The sequence below is a fragment of the Anopheles stephensi genome, chromosome 3 (genome assembly GCF_013141755.1).
Source record: "Anopheles stephensi strain Indian chromosome 3, UCI_ANSTEP_V1.0, whole genome shotgun sequence".
NCBI lineage: Eukaryota > Metazoa > Arthropoda > Insecta > Diptera > Culicidae > Anopheles > Anopheles stephensi.
In genome coordinates, this window is record NC_050203.1 from 5,741,971 (window position 1) to 5,763,577 (window position 21,607).

Below are 21,607 nucleotides of genomic sequence, written 5' to 3' on the forward strand. Positions count from 1 at the left end.
ATAATACTTCCATTTCAATATGCCAGCTATTTTATTCGCACTTCTTTTATTGCGGTATGCGCCCACTATGCAAATTCTATTGACCAGTAGTAACTTCTATGTGTTTGTGTGTGGTTGTGTACTTCAAATGTTGGGGGGTGGTGTTGTTTCGTCCATCCACTTCAAATTGCTTCGATTGCGTGGCCAGACAAAGGGCTAGCAAGCACTATAAGGCGCACACATGCTCCAATCCCGCCTGTACGCCATCATACCCATGTGTTCATCGTGTTTAAAATTATCCTAGTGTTGGTTGTTTTGTTGTTTTGTTCACCTGCCTTTGCTTTCTCGAGCGAGAGAAGGACGATGGGAGAAACAATTGTTTGCTTTGTTTTGCTTTCTTCCGCTGAATTGTTGTCTATCATTTCTAGATAAAGTTTCGCGTTATCCTTACTTTGTTCTGCAATATTTTACTATACTATGCTTTCTGCACCTTCTTCATGCATAAACAATCGTGTGCATTCATTTCACTAATACAAACAATCATTATCATCGGCATCATATTGTAGTTTGAGGTGGAATATAATTGTTGTTAATGTTAATTGTTGTGTTTGTTGTTTTGATTTTTCATTTGTCGATTGCACGCCGCCGTTTTGCTGTGAGCCGCATCACCCTCGTACCATCATTAAAACGGACGCAATCGCTCGCTTGTACAAAAACAGAAGAAATTGGTTAATACACTTGCAATACTGTGTTCCACCGGAGGTGCAACGATTCACTCACAATAAAACGGACCATCATTATCATTCATCATCATGCACCCAAGTGTGCTTTCGGGTACGATTAAGTAAACGTGCGATGCTTCTGATTTTCTCTCTTTCTCTTCATTGCATACAGAAAAGAGATGTCTCTTGATTGTACCCACTTCCCATCCAAACGATGTTCTAATTTTGCTTTTGTATCGAGACTGAGCGAAAAAACAGCAGGAATCGATCGAATCCCCTCGTTCACCGATTGTTACAAAGCGCCCGGGTGTGTATACCGGCGTGCAGTGTAAAAGATAACTTCACAACGCCTTTCATTACACGCTAAAATCCGATGCTCGCTTCTCAACGATCGGCGTGTGTCTTGTACGTTTGTATTACACGCTTGTAAAACTAAGCTCCAGTAACGTAACACACTTGCCCTCAGTCTGTACCGCAGCTTTTCTGGCGGCCCGGACCGCTTAACCAGGAAGCTATAGTTAGAGTAGAGTAACCATCTAAACGATAAATATAGCGATATACATGTAATAGGGTACACAAACAGTACAACAGGATATAGTTTGAGCCCAGAGCACCACACCACATCATCATCTGCAGCTATGAAATTCGTTATTAAAATCTCTCTCTCGCTCTCTTCTCTCTCTTTTTTCCGACTACAATTACCATTTTGTTCACCCGGCAAATAAGAACACTTGCTGCGGATTTCAAACGGAACGGAAACGGCGGAATAGGGGGAAAAATATTAAAAACCCGCCCGCACGCCATCATCGCCGCGCAGCAGAGCGGACGCTTTTGTTTCCTTAAGTAGGCTTCTACTAAATATGTATAGTGTAAAAACTATTCTCTTGGATCTCTTTCCTACTGGTTTTATCTGTTTGTCCGCTTGTCTCACTCTATAGATTAATTAATGCCGTACCTGTGGGGGGGAAGGTATGCAACTCAGCTCAACACACAACTTGGGATTTCGCACTAAATAAGTAACGTTCTCTTCACTCTCTCTCTCTCTCTTCTTGAAACAAAGGCAACGATTTGAATGTCCATCAGCTTCTGCTCCTGCTCTTCTGGGCGTCTCCGGGATCCTTCCGTTGAGAAGGATAAAAGTGACAAACTACTATCAACAATTTGTAAACGAACTTCTCATAATTCATAACTCCATCCATTACCGTGGCGACAGGTTTTCGAGCCGATTCTTGGTATAGTCCCTACAAAAAAAAAATCAACGGCCACAAAACGCTCAAATAAGATTTTACTCCTGCCAGCAACCACTGGATGATGTTCACTGTATCGCGTGGTGATGGTGCTTGCACTGGCAGTACAGATTACGCAACGGCGACCCGGTTCCGGTAACGTAGCTCTCCAACAAGCTGCAGGCCGGTGGCATTGCGCCCAAACCGCTGTACAATCTTGGCGTGTTGGTGGCGGTGTGAGCGGCCGAATTACCGGACGAAGGATCCGTTTCGTTCGATTGTGGTGGAAGTAGTGGATTGGATGGTTGCTGATCAAGCACCACACTCTGAGCAACGCTCCCATCACCACCATGGCGACGCGTGCGATACAGTCTACTAGATTGCAGGTTCAACAGCATCCTACCGGGAGCGTTGTCGTCCACCGGAATCGGTTGCTTGGATTCCACCTGACTCCTGTTACCCGCCGCCGCAGCCGTTTCCTTTCCTTGGCCACCCTTGCCAGTCACGATTCCGTTCGCCTGTTGTCGCTCGCCGGTAGTGCGCGTTCCGAGGGATGCCGATAGATGATGGTTCTTGGTGCTACAGTTTGAGGGATTTGTCTGTCAGACAGTAAGTTTTGGCAGCGCATCATCGTTCGATGCTGTTTGATTGTGCTGATCAAGCAGGGAACCTACGGGAGGAGGAAAGCGGGAAGGATAGGTCATTAGAAAATGGCCGAAAGACACCATGATGCACACGATAAGCTCTTACCGGATTCTACATCGTTCCCGCTTCTGGAACTCCTTTGGCGGCATAAGAAGGGTGAGGGGGTTGGTGATGATGGTTGATTCTGTAACGATTGAGATGAGCAAGCGAAAGAACAATGTTAATATCAGCTACAAATCAACCAGCCCGATCAGATCTTGAAGAAGAAGGTGGTGCTGCTCGCTCGTTAAAAGCCGGCAAGACTAGACCAAGCTTATCAGAATTGTTATAATGGTTGTGTGCTTTCAAGAGCACACCTCAGATGAAGGTGGATGGGAATTTCTCAACATAGCGCCAGGATGGGACCATCCCCGTTCGACAAGATCTTGAAGAAAAGGGTAAGCATATTTGTTTGGACCAGGATGATCATGTCATAAGGAAGACACCGGACTATCCAGCCTGTAGGGTTCTCTTGAGGCCTTCCGAATGGATAGTGGAGACGTGATAGGCACAAGGATAACAACAGTAGACCATCAGGATATTGAAGTGACATATACGATCGACGGCCGATTGACGACGATAGCAGCAGACCAGTAACAGTCAGTAACAGCAAAGTCAGCCCAGTTTTGGTTCACAAACGGTTCCATAGAGTTTTATTACAATCATTTCAATTGTTTCTTGTTCGATCACTGTTGTGAATGTATGTGTGTGTGTGTGTGAGCGTGTCTTATGAGGAAGATTAGATCGTTTCTAATGCTTGTTGCTACTACCAAGTAACGGAGTATTCGGCCTGTTTGTTCTACAATGTTCTTTTTTTCTTCTTCTCTTCTGTTAAGGGTAGTTGAATAAATCGAAAGGAAAGGATCGTTCGGCGTTGCATATGCGTATGCTAGTTAGATGAATGATGATAGATTAGGTTTAGTGGCATTGATAGAATATATATATAATATAATATTGATGAATACACTATTCTCTCGCTCTTTCTCTTTCTGTCTAATCGCAAGTATTCTCTAGGTGAATGATTTTGGAAGGATTCTAATGTTATCGCTTAATTCTTTTCCCGGATTCCGCTTCCCGGTTACGCTACTCCTACCGCACGTCGAATCTCCCAGGGAAATGTCCCGGGGAAATGGGTTGTTGGGGAAAAATAATTTTCACCGCACACAAACAGGATGCACAAACGGGTACATCTCTTGGATCGGCATCACAAAAAGAGGGACACAACAATCTTGTTTGCACAGCGTGGATCATCATCATCATCATCGTCGCCATATTCATCAGTCGATTTGTTCTCTCTAGGAAACGTTTATATATATAATATATAATATATACGAATAAGAGTTGATAGTTTTTTAGCTCTGGTTTGTTGGTTTTTTCTTCTTCTTCTACTTCTTCTTCTAATCTGTATGGTATTATTCTCTTCTTGTGTTAAAGTGTTATTTGAATCAGCCTTTAATAGTGGTTTCTCTTTCCATTTCTTTTTCTCTTTCTATTTCTTCTCGTACTTCTGGCGTGCTTGATCAACATAATTATGATAGCTCAACAAAATAACAGAACACTATAAAAACACCTATTTTCCCTTCCACCTCCAGCGTCCCCCTCTTTAGCGCATATAAAATAAACACTCTGCTGCTGCCACTCTCAGAGAAGTGGTTGTTCCGTCGTCTGTCTGGAGCTCTGTTGTTGACGGGGGGATCGTGCTAATAGTTCAACATACTAAGCCCTTCCTTATTATTCGTCCGCTTGTACCCCATCCATCAACACATTGATCTGCACAAATGTACTTATTATACATGGGTGTGTGTAAAGGTGGAAAACAAATTCGAAACAGCCTGGCGCCCTGCGATACTGACCGAGTTGCGGGGGCCATTAAAATAGTTCTAAATTATCGTAATAGAAGTGTGTGTGTGTGTTTTGCGGGAAAACATCAACGATTAGCATTAGCAAGTACAAAGACAATAGACGACGCGCTCGCTTCGCGGTTTTCCAGTCGACGTGCGATCGCCATTCATCCGATCGATCTGCTATAATATAATCTGCTACCTTCTGCTTTATGTATATATATACTCTTCTCTGTTACAGCCTATCGCAAAGAATGCAACGTTTTCTTTTTCTTTCTATATTACTTTCATGTGTGTTTCCTCCTCTCTCCCTCTCTAGCGTTTGCTTTCCGTCCAGGGTTCAAAGTCTTTTTAATTGCAATATAATTCGTAAACCGGCCAACACCTGTGCGTCCCTGCTTTCGCGGTTTGAGCGTTCCTTATCGGGTTCGAAGTTAACTTTGCATGCCTGGTATTTTGCCACCTTTGCCACCTCTGTGTTGTTGTGGTGTTTCATTTACCAGCCTATCTGTCTGCACGGCGGTTGCACAGCTTTTTACAGTAAAGTCTGTTTCATCATCACAGCTAAGAACGCGTCTCACAACTTCATCAGTTCCTGTTTTGCTTGTTTCAAGTATCATCTGCTTTTCTTCGGGCCTCCACCACCATATAATTCTCCCTTTTGTTTTTTTTTTTAAATAAAACTAAACCTAATTAATGCTCCAATACATCCACAATAAATCTTCTTCATTCCAACAAATATCTTATTACACCTTCGTCGAGTGGTACACGGCCATTTTGTTATCCTCGTTTAGCTTTCAGTGTAGTATCCCTCTCCGTAAGGAATAATTATACACAGTAAAATATAACTCTCTAATAGTTCTACTTTCCCTCTCCCTTTTTATCTCTTTGGGTTCCTCTTTCCCCCTCGCTTTTCTTGTTCTTTTCTCTACTCTATCCAATAACATCATCTTCTGAATCGTTTTCCTTCCCTCCTTTTTTTTTGGTTGCTTTCTTCGGTTGTATATATATAAATTTCATATAGTTTTATCCGCAATATAGTTGAACGTCATCGTAATACTCTCTTTTTAGCAACATTATGTTTGTGTGTTTCTGTAATCGAGTAGAAGAATACGTAGTAATAAATTTCATACAACTTCACTTTACAACGCTCCTGTTATCTGGTATCATCTGTGTTGCGCTTTCTTCACTTTCCGGTTCACTGTCGCTCGCTGCTCTCGAGCTTCGCTTCTCGGTTTATATCTCGGTCCCCCTTAAAAAATGGCAGCTTGTTTCGTGTTAGTTTTACATACTATTAGCTATTGTTAGTTTCGACCCCTGTGTGTGTGTTTCTTGCGCGATATGAAAAATTCTACCAACTTTCACCACCGTCCGGCAGTTCATCATCAACATCATCAGTTCAGGCTGGAGAAGCTGGTCACCTTGGTGCCCTTTTCGCCGGCCACACGCTGCACATACACGAGCCCATCGACGGTGTACACCGAGTGGAGCAGTCCGAGCCGTTTGCGCCGTACCGCTTCCGCCATCAGCTTCTGGTTGTACTTGGTCAGCACCTCGTTCACGAAGAACCGCCGATCACTGGCAAAGCCAATGTCCGACAGGCGTAGGACGCGTTTCGCTTGGTACGCACGGTAGAATTGATCGCGCAACGTTTTAAACATAAACTCCACCACGATCGGGGCCGGTGCGATCGGTTCGGCACCTGCCGCACCTCCGTTGGTGGGATCGTCCGTGAGTTTCGGCCCGGCACGGGGCAGCACTGCACGACGGTTCGCTCCTCCACCCGGGATTCGCTGCCGCCGGATGTCGACCTGGGGTATGTCCTGCTCGGTGTACTCGAGCGCACGGCACACGGCACGGAAGCACTGCTGGAGATCTTCTCGCTCGCGGTGCGGAATGCCGATCAGCAGCAGATCGTTCCGCAGCAACGACCGATCGGTACTGTCAATGTTGAGCTGCACGTCCAGGTGTATCTGCTCGACACGCTTCCCGAGCCGATCGATACGCCGGTGCATGTCGGCCTTAATCTTCACCACACTGTCCAGCAGCTTGTCCAGCTTCTGTTCGAGCGTGAGCGCTACCGGACGGTCCGTCGTGTCCACATGTGTGACAGCAGCAACAGGAGGAGGAGGAGGCGCAAACGTTGGTATGGGAGTACCGGAACGCTCGAGACTACACACAACGGTTGGGTGTGAAACCGGAACCGGCCCAGACAGCAGAGCACATCTCGCGGTAGGGCGTTGCGATGGATTACCATCACCATCACCACCACCGACCAGCATCTCCGACGCCCGTTCAGTCTTTGCCCGTTGCTTCTCCTCATCCTGGCACTTTGCGTCGTACCGGCGGCCGCCGACCAAGCCCTCCCTTGCCTCCGCTTCCGCATTCCGAACGGACGGCCGGTCTTTTCGCTTCGCGGGCAATCCCTCCCGCTCGTCGGTGGATTTTTCGTTCGTGTGCAGTTCCGGTGCAGCTGCTGCGTCTGCGTGCAGCATCAATTCATCGTCGCGGTCGTCGTCGTTGCCGCTACTGCTGCCTTCGTCGTTACTGGTCACCGTAGTCGGCGTATCGTCGGCAATCGCTATAATTTCCCCGGCTAACGACGCAAACTCTTGCGTTGCCGTGTGATGCAGCAGCAGTGATGCAACTGCAGCCGTCGTCGCCGTCGCCGGCCCCTTCCTGGTCCCACCGTGCGCCGCTTGGTCTGGGTCGGGGTGGTGGTACGTCGGTATCGTTACCACCGTCGTATCGCCGCCGCCCGGCCGGTTTTTGTGCAGCAAAGCTTCCTCCCTAGCCTGCTGCTCACCGCCGTCGTTTGATTGTGCTTCCTTGGTCGCTTCCCGGATGGCCAACAGCGCCATCAGATCCTTCACCAGCCGGCTACTGTCCCGGTGCACCAGCTCCTTCACCATCACCAGCGAGGCGGCTGCGGTGCCCTTACTTTTGCTGCCGATTTTCTCCAACCGGCCCGGCTCGGTAGCGGCGGTCGCCGTTGTCGTCTTCGTCGTCGTCGTCGGTTCCCTCGGTTGAGACCGCTGTCTGGGGCTTGTTTTCGAAATGATTACCGTTTCACTCATGGCGCTTCCTGCCTTTTTGTCACCATTAAACCATTAAACACTTCACTGCACCACCGTCCACAACGAGTATTCTTGTCCCTTTTTTATATGTTGCAAATAAAATATACTATACTATATCTCTCTCCAAAACAAAATGGATGAGTGGTTCGCTTATTGGCACGCGGCTACTACTATTCCAGTCCAGTCTACCCAAGGTCCCGGGCCAACCAAACCGAAAAAAGGGAGCGAAAAAAGAAACAACACTTCCACAACGGCTCCCCAGCTTTCGTTCTCGGTTAGCACACTGGACTGGACCGACACGACACAGGAGGGGCGAGCTGGTAAAGGGGAACTCGCGACGGTTTGCCACACTAGCGTTCGTCTGTTATATTCTGGCCCGTCTAGTCTGGCGCTCGCTAGTGCACTGCCAACTATTGACTCGGGTTGCCATTTGTCTACGGCCGTACTACTATTTGCGCGTTCGTATGCACCGGAAAACCCGAACTGCATATACTCGGAAAAGCACACCCGCTTTCACTACTGCCGTCGACGGCGGCGGCGTCGGCGGCGGCGTCGGCGGCGGCGGCTGCGGTACGTGCCTGGGACCGATGATGCACTGCTTGTTTGGTCGGTTGGTTCGTTGGCTGGAAAAGTCCGAAGCGAAGAAGCGCACGAACGGGGATGAAATCCACCCCACATCCACATATCCTTCTCCTCTCTTATGCTGTGGAATGCGTTTGGGGCTAGTGTGTTCCTAGGGTTCTTTTCCCCCTAAACCACGACCTCCAACCATGTCCCTGCTCGGGCTCGGGTTCGGGTTCGGCTGCTCGTTCGTTTCCACCCAACCCAACACGCATCCATCTTTGGCCCTTTCCTCCCTATAGCCAACCGCTTTAACCCGCCGGCGCAGTGCATAAACGCGACTACCGTCAGACTCTCTGCTCTGGGTAGTAAACAAAGGGTGGTGGTAGCAAAATGGCCACACACATACTCGCGAATCCAGTCGGTGGTGCACTAGTTCCGAACGGGCAATCTCCCTAGAAGCTGCCTGCCGGATGTTGTTTATTTACCATCGCGACTGAGTCAATCGATAACGATACAGGCGTTGTTTTGATAGACAAACACACACACACACCCTCTCACGGCCTGTGTGAGGACAACGGTAGCAATGGAGTTTGATGGGAACATTGTCAGTTGGCCAATATTTAAACTTGAGAAGGCAATTAACGGACAAGGTGTCAGCAGGATGTTTCAAATTAATTCAAATTCCATTTACTTACACACTCACCGCGCCTCAGCAATTTTTGCTAAGGTAAATAAATCTTTTTTTTTAATACAATAATTTTCCCACAATCAGCAACGGCACCCAAAAAAAAAAAACGCCCGTGTTCCCATTTCCATTGCCGGTGTGCAACCCGGAATTGCACACACACACACACACATACACACACATCCTAGCTTTCCATCTGCGCAAACGCATTCTCTCCCTCCGTTTTTTTTTCCTGCCACCCCGTCCGTTCAGGCTCCACAGCAAACGGGAGATGGGATGCATTTGCAGTTTGCCGAGCGGCGTTAGAACGACCCCGCGGGGAACCCCCGTCCGGGAAGGAAGCGCGCGGCTGGACTTTTCCAGACAGGAAGGCGAGAGACAACGCTCGCGCTCTACTACCGTCGGGCTAGCTAGATCTGGAGCATTCTACGAAGCGTTGCATTGCATTGTCTAACCAGCCCCAGGCACCTCTTCTCCTTGCTTCCATCCTCGCACCCGCCCCTGAGCTCGTTGGCCGAGGATGCAGCAAATGGGCAATACCAATACCATCAGCGACAGCGCAAATTGCACATCCCGCCAGTCCAGACAATCGAAAGCAAACCACACAGAGAGACAGACGTACGTGCCAGGGAATGGTGTGAGCGATGCGTGTGGAACAGACCCCAATACAGTTCTGTGCGTGTTTGTGTCCCCCCCACCGAACATACACTTCTACTTGTTTCCTAACTAATATAGCAGCGATGAATTGCGTTAATATGTAGCACAATGTTATTGCTTTCTTGTGCAATAATCACACACAGACACCTTGTGGCAGATAAGGGCCGCGCGACAGCGACAGGCTTTCTACGGCGCGCTTTCGCAAGCGTCGTACAGTGACGGACAAAACAATAAGACCGTAAAGCATTCACTGAAATAGACTGATTCGAATCATCGAAAGACCACACAATGAAGGCATATGATGGAGATATTTGCGTTCAGTGAGCTTCACAGACGGGCTACGACTGTCCACTGTTTAATCGGTAGCGCCACACGGAGCTAGACAAACCATCCAAGAGACAATCATGGACAGCTTGTATTAAAATTAGAGTGCGCAATAGAAGGTTCACGTTCTCGCCAACATTTTGCGCCCTTTGTAATATTTTACGGACAATTAAGGTTTTCTTTATAATTCGTTTTCGTAAGTGCAAGTGTCTGAGGCACAAGGAGGTTTGCTTTTATTTCGCTACAAAATAATACTAATAATTTGACTACGCTTCGTTTTCTTTGTACTGCCGAGGTAGTTAATCATCGTACAACCGGAACCAGCCTTTTTTCACACTTCAGCCACTTGAAAGCGTACTTCTTCTTCTGCTATCTTTAAGATCACTCTTACATTTCTACCGTCTGTGCCCGCGGTTCGTCCCTATTCTGCTACACGCTACAGTTTTCTTTTTTTCCTATGTAGTGTTTCACCACCGCCCATTGTTTACCGTGCGATGAACACGTTCAGTGGTAATTTTGTTTATATGCTTGGTTTTTTTTTTTTTTTTCGTTAACCAACTCACTCCTTCTCTGTAGTCCATAAGCTGAGCAATATCTTGAATACTTATTAGCTAAACATGTTGACGCTTCGTTTGTTTCCTCACCTGCTTTCAAACGTGCGTGCTTTTATTAAAGGAAAAATTAGAAATATAAAATCTCACCTGCGGAGATCGGTCAGCTTGAATTGAGCTTTAAACACAGCAAACCTTTCAAATGGTTTGATAAAAGTAAAACCAAAACGTTACTTCCGAATAGACGAAGTATACGGCAGGCTTTTAACCTAGGTTTGATTAATTTTTATAACGTGTGCCCTAACTTCTACTCCGACAACCGAGGACACTGCCGGAACAAAAACGGCGGGTCATCTGCTCGTCGTAGCCAATAAACCGAAAAACAATTTAACGCATACACGCTTCATCACACACACGCATATGTATAAGTGGCCACTTGGCTGAGACAAAAAAAAAACTATCAAAGTACTTGTTTCCCGCGTCCCATCATAAACCTGTGTGTGTGTGTTCCACTCGGGCGTAGAAATTTTTTTTCCGGGTTCACTCCTCATCATCGTCTAGCTCCTCGTCTGTCTCCACCACGCCACGGTTCCGCCCCGAAACAGGTAACAGTGCATCGGTAGCATTCGATCCGCCGGATATGCCTGCATCACCGGCAAACGACCTCTCCGGCTGTTCGCCTTCAAAGGCTGTACTACTGCCGGAAGGGTCCTGGGTGCCAGAGCCCGTTCCCTTATCGATTACCACCACCGGCTACGAGGGGGGGGGGGGGGGGGGGAACATACGTTGTTTATTCCGGCATCCGGTTTGTTTGTTAGATTTTGTTCAGAGTTTTGATTTTTGATGAAAATAGACAAAACAGTGAAGAAGAAGAAAACAAAAAACAGCGCCGTGTGCCACCCCGAACAATTCGTTCGTGCCAGAGTGTACATAAAGTAGAAAAATGATAAATGTGAGGAAAAAAAAGAAAAAAAAAAGAAGAAAGCATAAGAACAGTGCGTACAGACAAAACGACACGGACACGGACACATAACACGAACACGAAACGACAACGCGTCACGGTTGACTGGGACGAACGATCGATCCGGTTGAGGAAATCGTTGCACCTAGTTCTTTTAGGGTGACCCGCGGACCCGCTACCCTATTTTATGTGACCAACCCCCCCCCCCCCCCCCCCCCCCCCCCCCCCGCACCGGTTTGGGTACCTACCTTAATGTTATTGTTGTTTTGGCAGCATGTAGCTTTGATACAACTACTCTCATCCGTCGTCGGACAGTCTAGGGCGCAGCAGTCCTGCGTTGCACTGCCATTCAAGCTGTTCGAAAACCCGTCCGAACCTGCACGCGATTAAATGGGGGAGAAACCAAAACAAAGAAAAACATTTTATTATCCGCCCCCTTCTTCCGTATGCAAATCGTCCTCTCAATTCCTTGTGCCTTCCTCAAACACACACACACCTGAATAGCTGTTGAGTGCCTCGATCTCCACAAACTCGGGCTGTATCGTGGTCGAGTGGATGCCTTCGTTGTGGAAGAACTCTTTCACCCGTTCGGCGATCTTCATGTACTCGGACAGATTGCGGCACCGGATGTGAGCCGACGCGATGATCCGATCGCCTGCCAGCTGCCACACGTGGAACTCATGCACCGCCAGCACACCGTCCACCTTCTCGAGCAAGCGGCGCTGGATCGCATCGACCTGTATGTGCGTCGGGACGGTTTGCAGCAGTATGAGCGCCGACTCACGCAGCAGCGGCCACACGGAGTTGAGGATGAGCGCCACCAGCAGCACGGACAGTGCCGGGTCCATGTACAGTTTGTACTTCCAGTCGGTGAATTTTACAATCTGCAGTGTAAGAGAGAACCCGTTTTGGTAAGGCATTATTCAGCTCGCTTTACACACCCGGCTCCCGGCCGGATGATTCTTACCAGTGCACTTATGATCACGACCACACTGCCGAGTGCATCGCTCAGCACGTGCAGGAAAGCGCCGCGCATGTTCATCTGCGACGAGTCGTGCGAATGTCCATGGTGGGATGGTTTTTTAGCCGCCGTACCATTCTATGGGAAAACGGGAAGGGGGAAAAAGGCACATTAAAAGCTGTTTTTGATGGCCAGCAACGATCAATCACAATGTAGCACAGAGTGGCAGTAATATGCAAACCCACAAAGCATGTGCCACCACCGGCCCGGCCCTGCTTTCGAGAGCATTGGTTCAATGTCGGATTATCGATTGTTAAAAGTGATTGATTGAGAGGTGCTCTCCGCGGATAGGTACTAACTATTTTGTACACGAAGAACGTGTACGCTTTAAATTTTGTATTCGAAGCCGCCTATTTGCCTGTCATTAAGTAATGGTTTTTACTGTGTAGTAAAAAAATGGAGCCTCCTCCTCGGGCGCATATGTCGAACGCCTATCGATCGGTCGATAGAACGATTAACTGTGCCTCACACCACCGACGAGTACCGGCGGCCGCACATTATGCTCGCTTACCTGCTGATACATGAATGATTTGTCTTCGTTGTCGTCCGCATTGCCCAGGTTGCCATGCGAACCGCTTATCTGCTTTGCCTGCGACAGCCCACCACCGTGCGAATGTCCAATGTGTCCTCCACCATGCTCTGGAAAGGCGGAAATACGTTATCTTGCGACTCTCAACCAAATCAACCCGCTTTCACCCACTACTCACTGTGCAGCAGGCAAAGTCCGAGCAGATTCACCAACAGTCCAATCACGCCGACGGCAATCAGCAGCTCTGGCTCGTGGATATGTTCTACCTCGATGAATCTGTCGATTGAAACACACACACATTTCATTAGAGTGTGGCCGCCTTTTGCTGGAAGGCGTTCCACGTTCATCATACCTCTTGCACGCCTCGATAGTAATACTGAAGCAGAGCGCCACTAAGAATACTGCATTCACCAATGCACCGAGCACTTCCGCCCGGGCCCAACCGAACGTGTTTTTCGACCACTTCTTTGGTGACATCTAAAGAAAAGAAATCCCCAATGGATTGGATCAATATTTATAGGTGTGTACTCCAGTTACCACACACTCGCACGCACTTACCTTAATCGAAAGGAAGGAAATCACTAGCGCCGCTATGTCACCGAGCATGTGAAAACTGTCGGCCACCAGGGCCATCGAGTTCGTTAGATAACCGACGACGATTTCGACAAAGAAGAAAAACACCGTCAACGACATCACCGTCAACAGGCGACACTTTTTCCCGCTGAATTTGGCCATCTTTGTGTGTGTGTGTGTCCAAAGGATCCTCGTTAAAAACTCATAAAATCTATCTCCGGGAAAACGCGCTCTCTGCCACCCACTTCACACTTCCGTCCGTCCCCGCGGATCGTCTTGAGGTACCCGTGTTGTGTGCGTGCGTGACTGTGTGCAGAAGGGTTAGGTGTGTGAGTGTGTGTGGTGACTGTGTGCAGAAGGGTTAGGTGTGTGAGTGTGTGTGTGATGATCGCCGTTTGGAGTCCGGCGTCGTCGTTAAGCGTTACACGATCGGTAGCAGCATTGGGTCGACGATCGAGCGTGAGAGGGTGAATGTGACGCAGCTACTCCTGTAGAGTAAATAAAACGGAACCGGAAATGGAAATCAATTTTTAGTGTTTTTCTATTTAAAAGTATACATATCACAGAAGGTTTGTTCTTTCTTTCCCTTTTGGTTGGAAAAAGCTATAATAAATTAAGATAAATTCATCAATTGGCCTGTGTTTGATGAAATACATTTCGCAGTAAAAAAAAACCTCCCTGAACGGTGAATACCGGTTGAAAATCACCGTACTATGACTTTTGAAACATTTGCTGACTCATTATTCCAGTCAGCAACGTCAGGTTAATGTCCCGAAGCTAGCAACGGCTGAGAATATCCGAGATTTGTTGGACGACGGAACTCCCTTTGTTGTGGCAGCTTTTCTTTACGTTCAAAACATGGTGGAAACGTTTTTCCCTCCCCTTTTCCGTGTACCGGGAGGAAGGACACAACAGGTCAGCACAACACACATCCGAGCCGCGTGCACATCGGGGAAGCCAATAAGAAGATATTACTGTGAATCAAATGCGGCGGTGCTAATTGCAAATGACTGCTGTGACGTTCGCCAACGATCGATCGGGCTGCGATCATGATGGAAATTCCAACGACCCTGCAGTGTACACCCGCCGCATCGCTAAACAAGTCCTCTTAATATGCATAACGTGTGTTACGGCTTTTTGTTCAAGCGTGAGCTATGGATCGTTGGGATTCGAAGTTATTTTAATACCATTCCTATGATTTGTTTAGATGAGAACAACTATTAAACTAACCCCTACTTTTAAGAATCTAGACAAACTTCCAAAAGAGCAGTAAACAGTAGAGATTGCATAAAGCTCACAAACAGCAACAACCAAAAACCAAACCATCCTCCACCAAAAACGTTGTCTTTACTGTACGATGATAGGCCCCATTGATTATTTTTTGCCGATTTTTACTGGCAGCGTCGGTTGGTTCGTGGGCGAGCGACGAGCTGTTGGTGACCCGCATAAATGTGGAGACACCAAAAGGAGCTCAAGGTTTTGGGCGACGGCCAGCGTTGAAGAATCGTCAATGAAGACGATTCCATATTGCAGCTATATCCTCCTGGTTCGCGCCTTATTCAGCGGCACACCGTTCTTCACACCGCGTCACTAAGAAAGGAAGATGCTTAACTGGACTCTACATTTAGCAAAAGTGAAACCATAAACCTATGCACTATAATTATAATTATTTTCTCACGATAATTTTGCCGAGCGCCCCTCGGGGGCTCAACAAGTCAACAATTGTTTAAATTAAATGCTACGATATTGTGTAGATTGTAAAACCGGCGAATGATCGGACGATCTCGCTGAAAGCGATCTTCACGCTACTCACTGACCCTTGCTGACCTTGCTCCTAACGCAATTGCTAAGAAATTCGATGCCGCGGACGGAACTCTACGCACAAAATCTACATTAATCGAGCAACAATGGTGGCAAACGCGTTCCTCAACCACAGCCTGAAAGTGAAGTGATATCTGCAACATTCCTAAGCCGCAACTCTCTCCCATTGGCGGGAAAGCAGCGACACACACACACAATCAAACGTAAAATCGTTCGCTTTAATCAATTGCAATTATCACGTATTTGGACTGCAAGTGACGACGTCCCTTCCATTCGAGCCCCACAAAAGCAGATGGACCACCACTCTTCTCCTCAATTCGGCTTATACAATCCCTCGGAACATGTAACATGTGCAACCGAACGATCAATTTGCTGTGTTGCTGCTGTACTCAATTACTCAACTGCTTCGGCACATGAGTCGTACGGTAAGGGATACGGGCGAATCGGCATATGGATCGCTGGTGAGTTGACTGCTGTACCCCAAATTTTGAACCATTAGATGCATCAATAATCAATGTTTCTTTGCCAGCTTTAAGCCCTCGGCAAATAATGTTCTTTGTCTTGCGGGTAAGCCCGGAGAGCGCGACCTGAGAATATGAATTTTCATCCAGATCGAGATCCCTCGTCACGAAAGTCATTATAGTCAGGCTGAGACTCTCCCAGTGTCTCTCTCTCTCGCCGGCGCTAATTTGTTGATTGAGATATTCAGTTCTTCCCTCAGGAAGGACACGGTCCACAAACTATCCGATTAACGATCGATCGATTCGGTACATTAGACCTAACGTGGAAGCACGAGACCTTGGGACTGTCTCATATTAAAGTCTTATCAAGCAAATATCCCGATCCACGCTTCAAATCGATTATCTGTTGTTACACGTCGTCCTTGTCGTTGGATATTGTGTACAATGCAATGATTTTCCAGTTGCTAATCTGCTAATCGGCAATCGTTCTTCTTCTTCAGATACACATTTTTCAACTGTTTCGTCCATCCGTATCAGCAATCGGTACAACAAGCACGAATATCTACGTATGGATTAGATAGAGCAACTTTGTTACAATCTACATTATGAGCCACGCCGCCACGCGGACAATCGGCTTTCCCTAATGTGTCTGGTGTCTCGTCAGACGACGCACCCGTTCGGTTAATTTGTCAATCTTGGACCGCACTCTGATGGCGATAATCTCGTTAATCGATCATTTCTTCAATTGAACGTACGTACGACATTGCTAAATATAGAAAACCCGGGAACACTACACTAAAAAGGGATTTGGAATGCTTGTGAAGTAATGAGGTTTTATCACTCTAATTAACCGTGCTTGTCTTCAAACATCTTTTTGTGTAATAATGGAAGAGCTATTTCAGTACGATAATGTCTACTCCCTCTTTTCTGCTGTTGCTTCCGACACCCTAAAAATGGGAAAAACTAACCATAAAAGACGACATCGAAAATTAAATTCTCTATGTGCTGCTTCACCGTTCTGCTAAGCAAAACTTCTTCCAGCTGCTTAAGACATTTAGCCATCGGGTGTGCGAAGCATACACCCCAACCTCTCGCAGATAGCCTTCTTCCATCCGGTGCTGGTGTGCTGGTGGTGGTGGTGGCCTCAATCTTTTGCCAAAAACAAAAAAAGTAAAACAAGATGAAAACGGTTTCGGACACCCAGCACAGAACCTGTTCCAGAACGTACAAGTGGGGAAAAATCCCGTACCATCCGTAGCGGTGACCAGCAAAAGAAAAAACGAAGCCAAGAATGAAACAGAGTGTTGTAGACAGATTATGAGGCTGCTGCTTTCTAAGAAATCACGAATTGCAAATATCTTAGGGCGCGGTGGTGGTGGTGCCTTCTGGTGCATACACCAGGCGTGGTGGCGTGAGTAGCATTCTCAACAGATTAAATGTTGGGACAAAGAACTTGCAACGATGATGCAGACAGCTCCCGTAGATGTTGAAGGAACACAAAGAAAGGAACTCGTCAAGCATGATTTTCCATCTCATCCCGTGGCGGTTGGGTTGGGTGAAGGATGAATTTTGGGAAGGTCCTTCCGCGCGGGAACGTTGCTCCAGTTTAGTGCTCCAATTTGTAAAGCAAACCTTGGTTTTAATGGGAGCAATTCTTGCCCATATAATACTATAGTAGTCCTAACCATAGCCAGAGCCATGCGCATCCTCCACTTTGCATTGTACCAATCAATTGCAATTGATTGTAGTTGGGTAGAGCTTCCACAGCTGGCTTGCAGTGCTTTGCAGGGCTAAAGTATACACGGATCGCCCGCTCTAATACTTCCGCCCATAGTTCATAAATCAATAGCAAACCGACAAACGCCGACCCTCGATTGTTCAATAAACAATTTCGCACACATTTCCAACACGACATTTCCCGCGAAGCAACAGACACGTGTTGCTCTTTAAATACACGCTCTATAAACCTTTGCCCGCTTGACAGTATCCACAATATCCCTTTCCTTTCGACGTGCCGTTTGATAAGGGCGCTGCCTACTTTGATCGGCGGTACGGTGCACGGCCGGTGACCGCTCGTCTAAAGGGCTTCTTCCATTCAGCTTATTGCCGCTGCGTTAGTTCACCACATTCTCGTCAAGCTTAGGATTTAATGAGCATGCTGCTGCTGCTGCTGCTGGGTCTCTCGTTGCCATGGTTACCGCGAGCAGCGAGCGCGCAGAAATGAAAAAGAGAGACCTATTTTCCTTGCCACCCCGGTTGTTGTAAGCTGTGCGATGACGAATAATGCTGCTCCTCAATACGGTTACGCTAGAACCAACCCCCCCACGGAAAGTGGAACACGCACAGTAAACAAAATGTACGCTGCTGGTATAGAATAGAGGAGGCGGTCGGTCGGTCCTCCGTAGCGAGGTGGTGTAAAGTTTGGACAAACCAATAAAAAATATTGCAATATTGGAATGCTTGACTCACTGCCTGACGATACCCATCAGATAGTTCTGAACCTGATCGATCATGTACGGGAAGCAATTGTATGATCGCAATTCCCGTGGCCCTTGTTGCTATAGGGCCACCAGGTATACGCAAGGACGGAACCTACGCCTCATATCCCGTACAATGCACGATTACCCGTCGTAGATAAGAGAGCGCTACACGTCGTGCGATACCGCAGGATGAGTGAATTGGGTGCGTTTAGAGATTAACTCATTCGTCGGTCTTTGCGTCGTGTCTATTGTGTGGGGTGTAAACAAGATCCGCCGCCACCACGCTAGAGGCTACTTGGGCATTCGGAGAAGCGGAACATGACCACGCGTGGGTCGTCTAATTCTTATCACCCACCAAAATCACCCAGTTCAGATCAGCTGCACGTAATGGCACAGGCACAAAAAAGCGAGATATTGCCACCTGCCCCCTACCTTCACGCAACTTTATCATCAACCCTAGTGCCAATCGACTTGAACTTCACGGAAATCTGGAACTAACTTTGTTGCGTATCCTTTTCTGAGAAAGAGTTTGCGCTAGAGCTAAGGGTGCAAATAGAAGTACGGCATAAATTATGTACGGCAATATTTGCTTTGCACAAGTAGGCACAACGGAAGATTATGTGGCTGCTGATATTCTGTGCAATTTTTACAATTTTTCGGAAAGGTTTCTTCTTATCTGGGCAATTGATATTTGTACCATGTTTTGTGTGAGTAGCTGTAGCAGGTTGCTAACGCAACGGACTCACATCGAAGCAGGCGAGTTTTTTTTTACTTCGCTAACGAAGGTTGACCAGATCGCGTCATAGATTTCCCCCCCATATTGGCTAGAGCTCCGGAGTTCGTTTTTAATAAGTGTTTATAATAAGAGAACATAATGTACATCAATTAAAGCGCTCAATTACGCCAATTTACCAACAACAACATTAAAAGTTACATTTCCCAGCTAATAAGCGAAAGAAATTGATGATAGACTGTAATTTATGGGACCAGCAAACACTTCAAAGCAATTGTAGCGCGAGAGAAGAATTAAGTAAATGCGCAAAATAGACCAATAATCATTGCCGTAACAAAAAATATATAATTCACTCCACCCGAAAGAGCAGGCCGTGTGCAGCCAGTTCAATGCTCACTTTGATAGTGAATTTCCATCGGAGTGTGTAACGAGTTATCCCGGATAACAGTTATCCCGGTTTCCGTCTTGGCTGGGAAAAAGGTTTCCGCTGTGCTACACACCAAACTCCAACAAAGAGCAAACAACACAAAGAGAGGTAGTAACTGCAGCTACACTCTCTTCAATTTCCCGAGTCCACCTTAAGACGTTTGAGGGTTTCCTTAAACTTTTCTTTTTCGTTCTTAAGGACGTTTAACTCCTTGCCTTCGTTGAATTGCCCCCATGATTGTTCCAGCTAAAGTTCCCCCTGCGTAGAAAATGATCTTCAGCGCCTTAAGGGCAGTGTTAGGCTTGTTTGTTGTGTGCCATCATCATCAGCATGATATTCAACATCAGCTGACGTAGGGAGAATTCTCTTCGTTGGGGTTACCCCAGTTCGCGGATGTGTGTCTTCCTCCCTCGTCTGTTCCCTTCTCAAAAGCATGGAAGGCCCCTGAAGACGATTACGGGTGTTCTAGCCATTTTTCCACTGGCACTACCGTACACCAGTACTTGGTGTGCTTGAGAGACGCGTGAACACGTTTTTGGTTTTTTCTTCCTGCATTCAACCCGCGCTCTCGCTTTGCTTTTGCTTTGTTGCTTTCAGCCCGCGTTCCGGCTGGTACCGAGTGCAAAATTGTTTCTAGCACCAGTACGGGACGGGTGAAAACGCCAGCCCCCCAGAAAGATTGTTTCACGAGCGTGCGAGCGCGACAAAGAGCGCGCTGCTGCTGCTGTCTCCGCGTGTTCCGCCACTGCCAGCCATGCCATGCCAGGCCATTTCCACCCGGTCTAGAGCGTAGTATGGATATCAGGAGAGAACACACACTTCTTGGCGTTGGAGAACGAGCGCTAGATATGCGAAGATGTAACGAAAAAAGAAGCGCTAGGAAATGGGACAGACAAGGGATAGCACACGATGGGCGCCTCTGGTGTGTGCGTTTGTGTGTGGCCTCTGAACGTCCCAGATTAAACCTAGATCATGCCAAACTGTGGGATCAATTTCTGGTACAATCAACGCGATGATTGTCACACAATATTGCGCTATTAGCAGGATGCACACAACACAATTTACGTTCTGCTATTCGACATTCCTTTGAACGCAGCAGGCGTTCTACGTTTGTACGCACATGGACGATTTGCTTCGCACACTCGAAGCTTGCTTCCGCGTTGACTACAGTGAGCAAGGTTTGTTAAATCCTTGGCCTGCTTAGGTTTCTCGATGCCACCAAGGACGGTGCTATTCCAGAGACGGCTCGTTTCCCAATCGCGGCTATCAGAGACATCACGGTGCTCACCGTTCATATATGGCCTTTCGTGAGCAATCGAGAAATTTCCTTCACAACCTCAACGTGGTACACACCAGTATCGCTGGAAAGCTCGGAGCTAAGAAAACGGGACCAATAAGATTCCCAACTAATGACGCACCTTCGGCAGATTCCGTGCACCGTTTTCCGCAAACGCGTAGAACACAAACACACTATATCGGTCACACTGTAAGTGCACGTTGTTGTAATGTGTACAGCGGAGAGAATAGCGCACCGCCGTGTGCTATATCCTATAGTATGTGCCACACGACTGCGTGGACTGCTCGCTAATATATGCGACCCGTTAGACACCCGCGAGAATCCACGCCAACACCACCCGCTGCTGCTGCTGCTGGTCCTGTTGCACACTGCACGTCCTGAATTTCACCACACACTCCGCGGGGTGCCGTTGCCACCGAAAGGAACCTGTTCAACTGCAGATTCTACCCGGGTACGATAGGCAAAGCGAACCACCAACCCCAAAAACCGGAGACCGCCGAGTGACCCGTGCGTGCCGAGAATTGTAGGAAAACTGTGCCGATTGTTCGTGTGGTTGCTTTTCCACTGTTTGACAATTGATAAGAAACAACACACTCTTGCACACGCGCGCGACCGCACACACACGCACACACAAATACGCACACTTTGGCAAGAGCTCTTTGTGAGTCGGCTGGAAAACACAGAGCATCTGAGGCTGGGGGTACGCACCTTTGAGCTGCTTGATGATAAATCACTTTTGTTGCAAATGATGCACGAATCGCACACCCAACCCGTGGCGGATTATGAATAATGTAATTTTCTTCGAAACAAATTGTTGTTTTCCCCCACGAGAGCATTCGAGATGTAGCGTTTGACAACTGCGCTTCATTTATGATGCATGGTTGAGGAGCTCATTCCACCGCTGTCTTTTCGCGTTTGCTAGCGTTTTTGCATCATTTAAATTTAAATTCATATTAACAGAAACGCTACATATTTACTAGCACTTTTCTATCTA

General features: G+C 47.4%; 2 protein-coding genes across 4 annotated transcripts; both read right to left on the bottom strand.

The window, feature by feature from the left end:
• Nucleotides 1-7: 7 nt before the first annotated feature.
• LOC118510366 (zinc transporter 1) lies at nucleotides 8-21,478 on the bottom strand. Of its 3 annotated transcripts, XM_036052077.1 has the most exons (10): nucleotides 21,322-21,387; nucleotides 13,380-13,882; nucleotides 13,174-13,298; nucleotides 13,000-13,097; nucleotides 12,804-12,931; nucleotides 12,239-12,370; nucleotides 11,768-12,155; nucleotides 11,520-11,647; nucleotides 2,678-2,756; nucleotides 8-2,597 (listed from the first exon to the last, which is right to left on the bottom strand). In XM_036052077.1, the coding sequence occupies exons 2-10, from the start codon at nucleotides 13,554-13,556 to the stop codon at nucleotides 2,530-2,532; spliced, it is 1,323 nt and encodes a 440-aa protein (XP_035907970.1). In that variant the 5' UTR covers nucleotides 13,557-13,882; nucleotides 21,322-21,387; the 3' UTR covers nucleotides 8-2,529. The 3 variants fall into 3 exon arrangements, with proteins under 3 accessions (XP_035907970.1, XP_035907969.1, XP_035907968.1); XM_036052076.1 differs by lacking the exons at nucleotides 8-2,597; nucleotides 2,678-2,756 and adding an exon at nucleotides 9,969-11,063 and having other exon boundaries at nucleotides 21,322-21,478; XM_036052075.1 differs by lacking the exons at nucleotides 8-2,597; nucleotides 2,678-2,756; nucleotides 21,322-21,387 and adding exons at nucleotides 9,969-11,063; nucleotides 20,735-21,268.
• On the bottom strand, nucleotides 3,236-13,369 carry LOC118510357. Its single transcript, XM_036052066.1, has 2 exons — nucleotides 13,359-13,369; nucleotides 3,236-8,498 (listed from the first exon to the last, which is right to left on the bottom strand). Exon 2 carries the CDS (start codon nucleotides 7,527-7,529, stop codon nucleotides 5,847-5,849), a length of 1,683 nt encoding a protein of 560 aa, XP_035907959.1. The 5' UTR covers nucleotides 7,530-8,498; nucleotides 13,359-13,369; the 3' UTR covers nucleotides 3,236-5,846.
• Nucleotides 21,479-21,607: the final 129 nt, after the last annotated feature.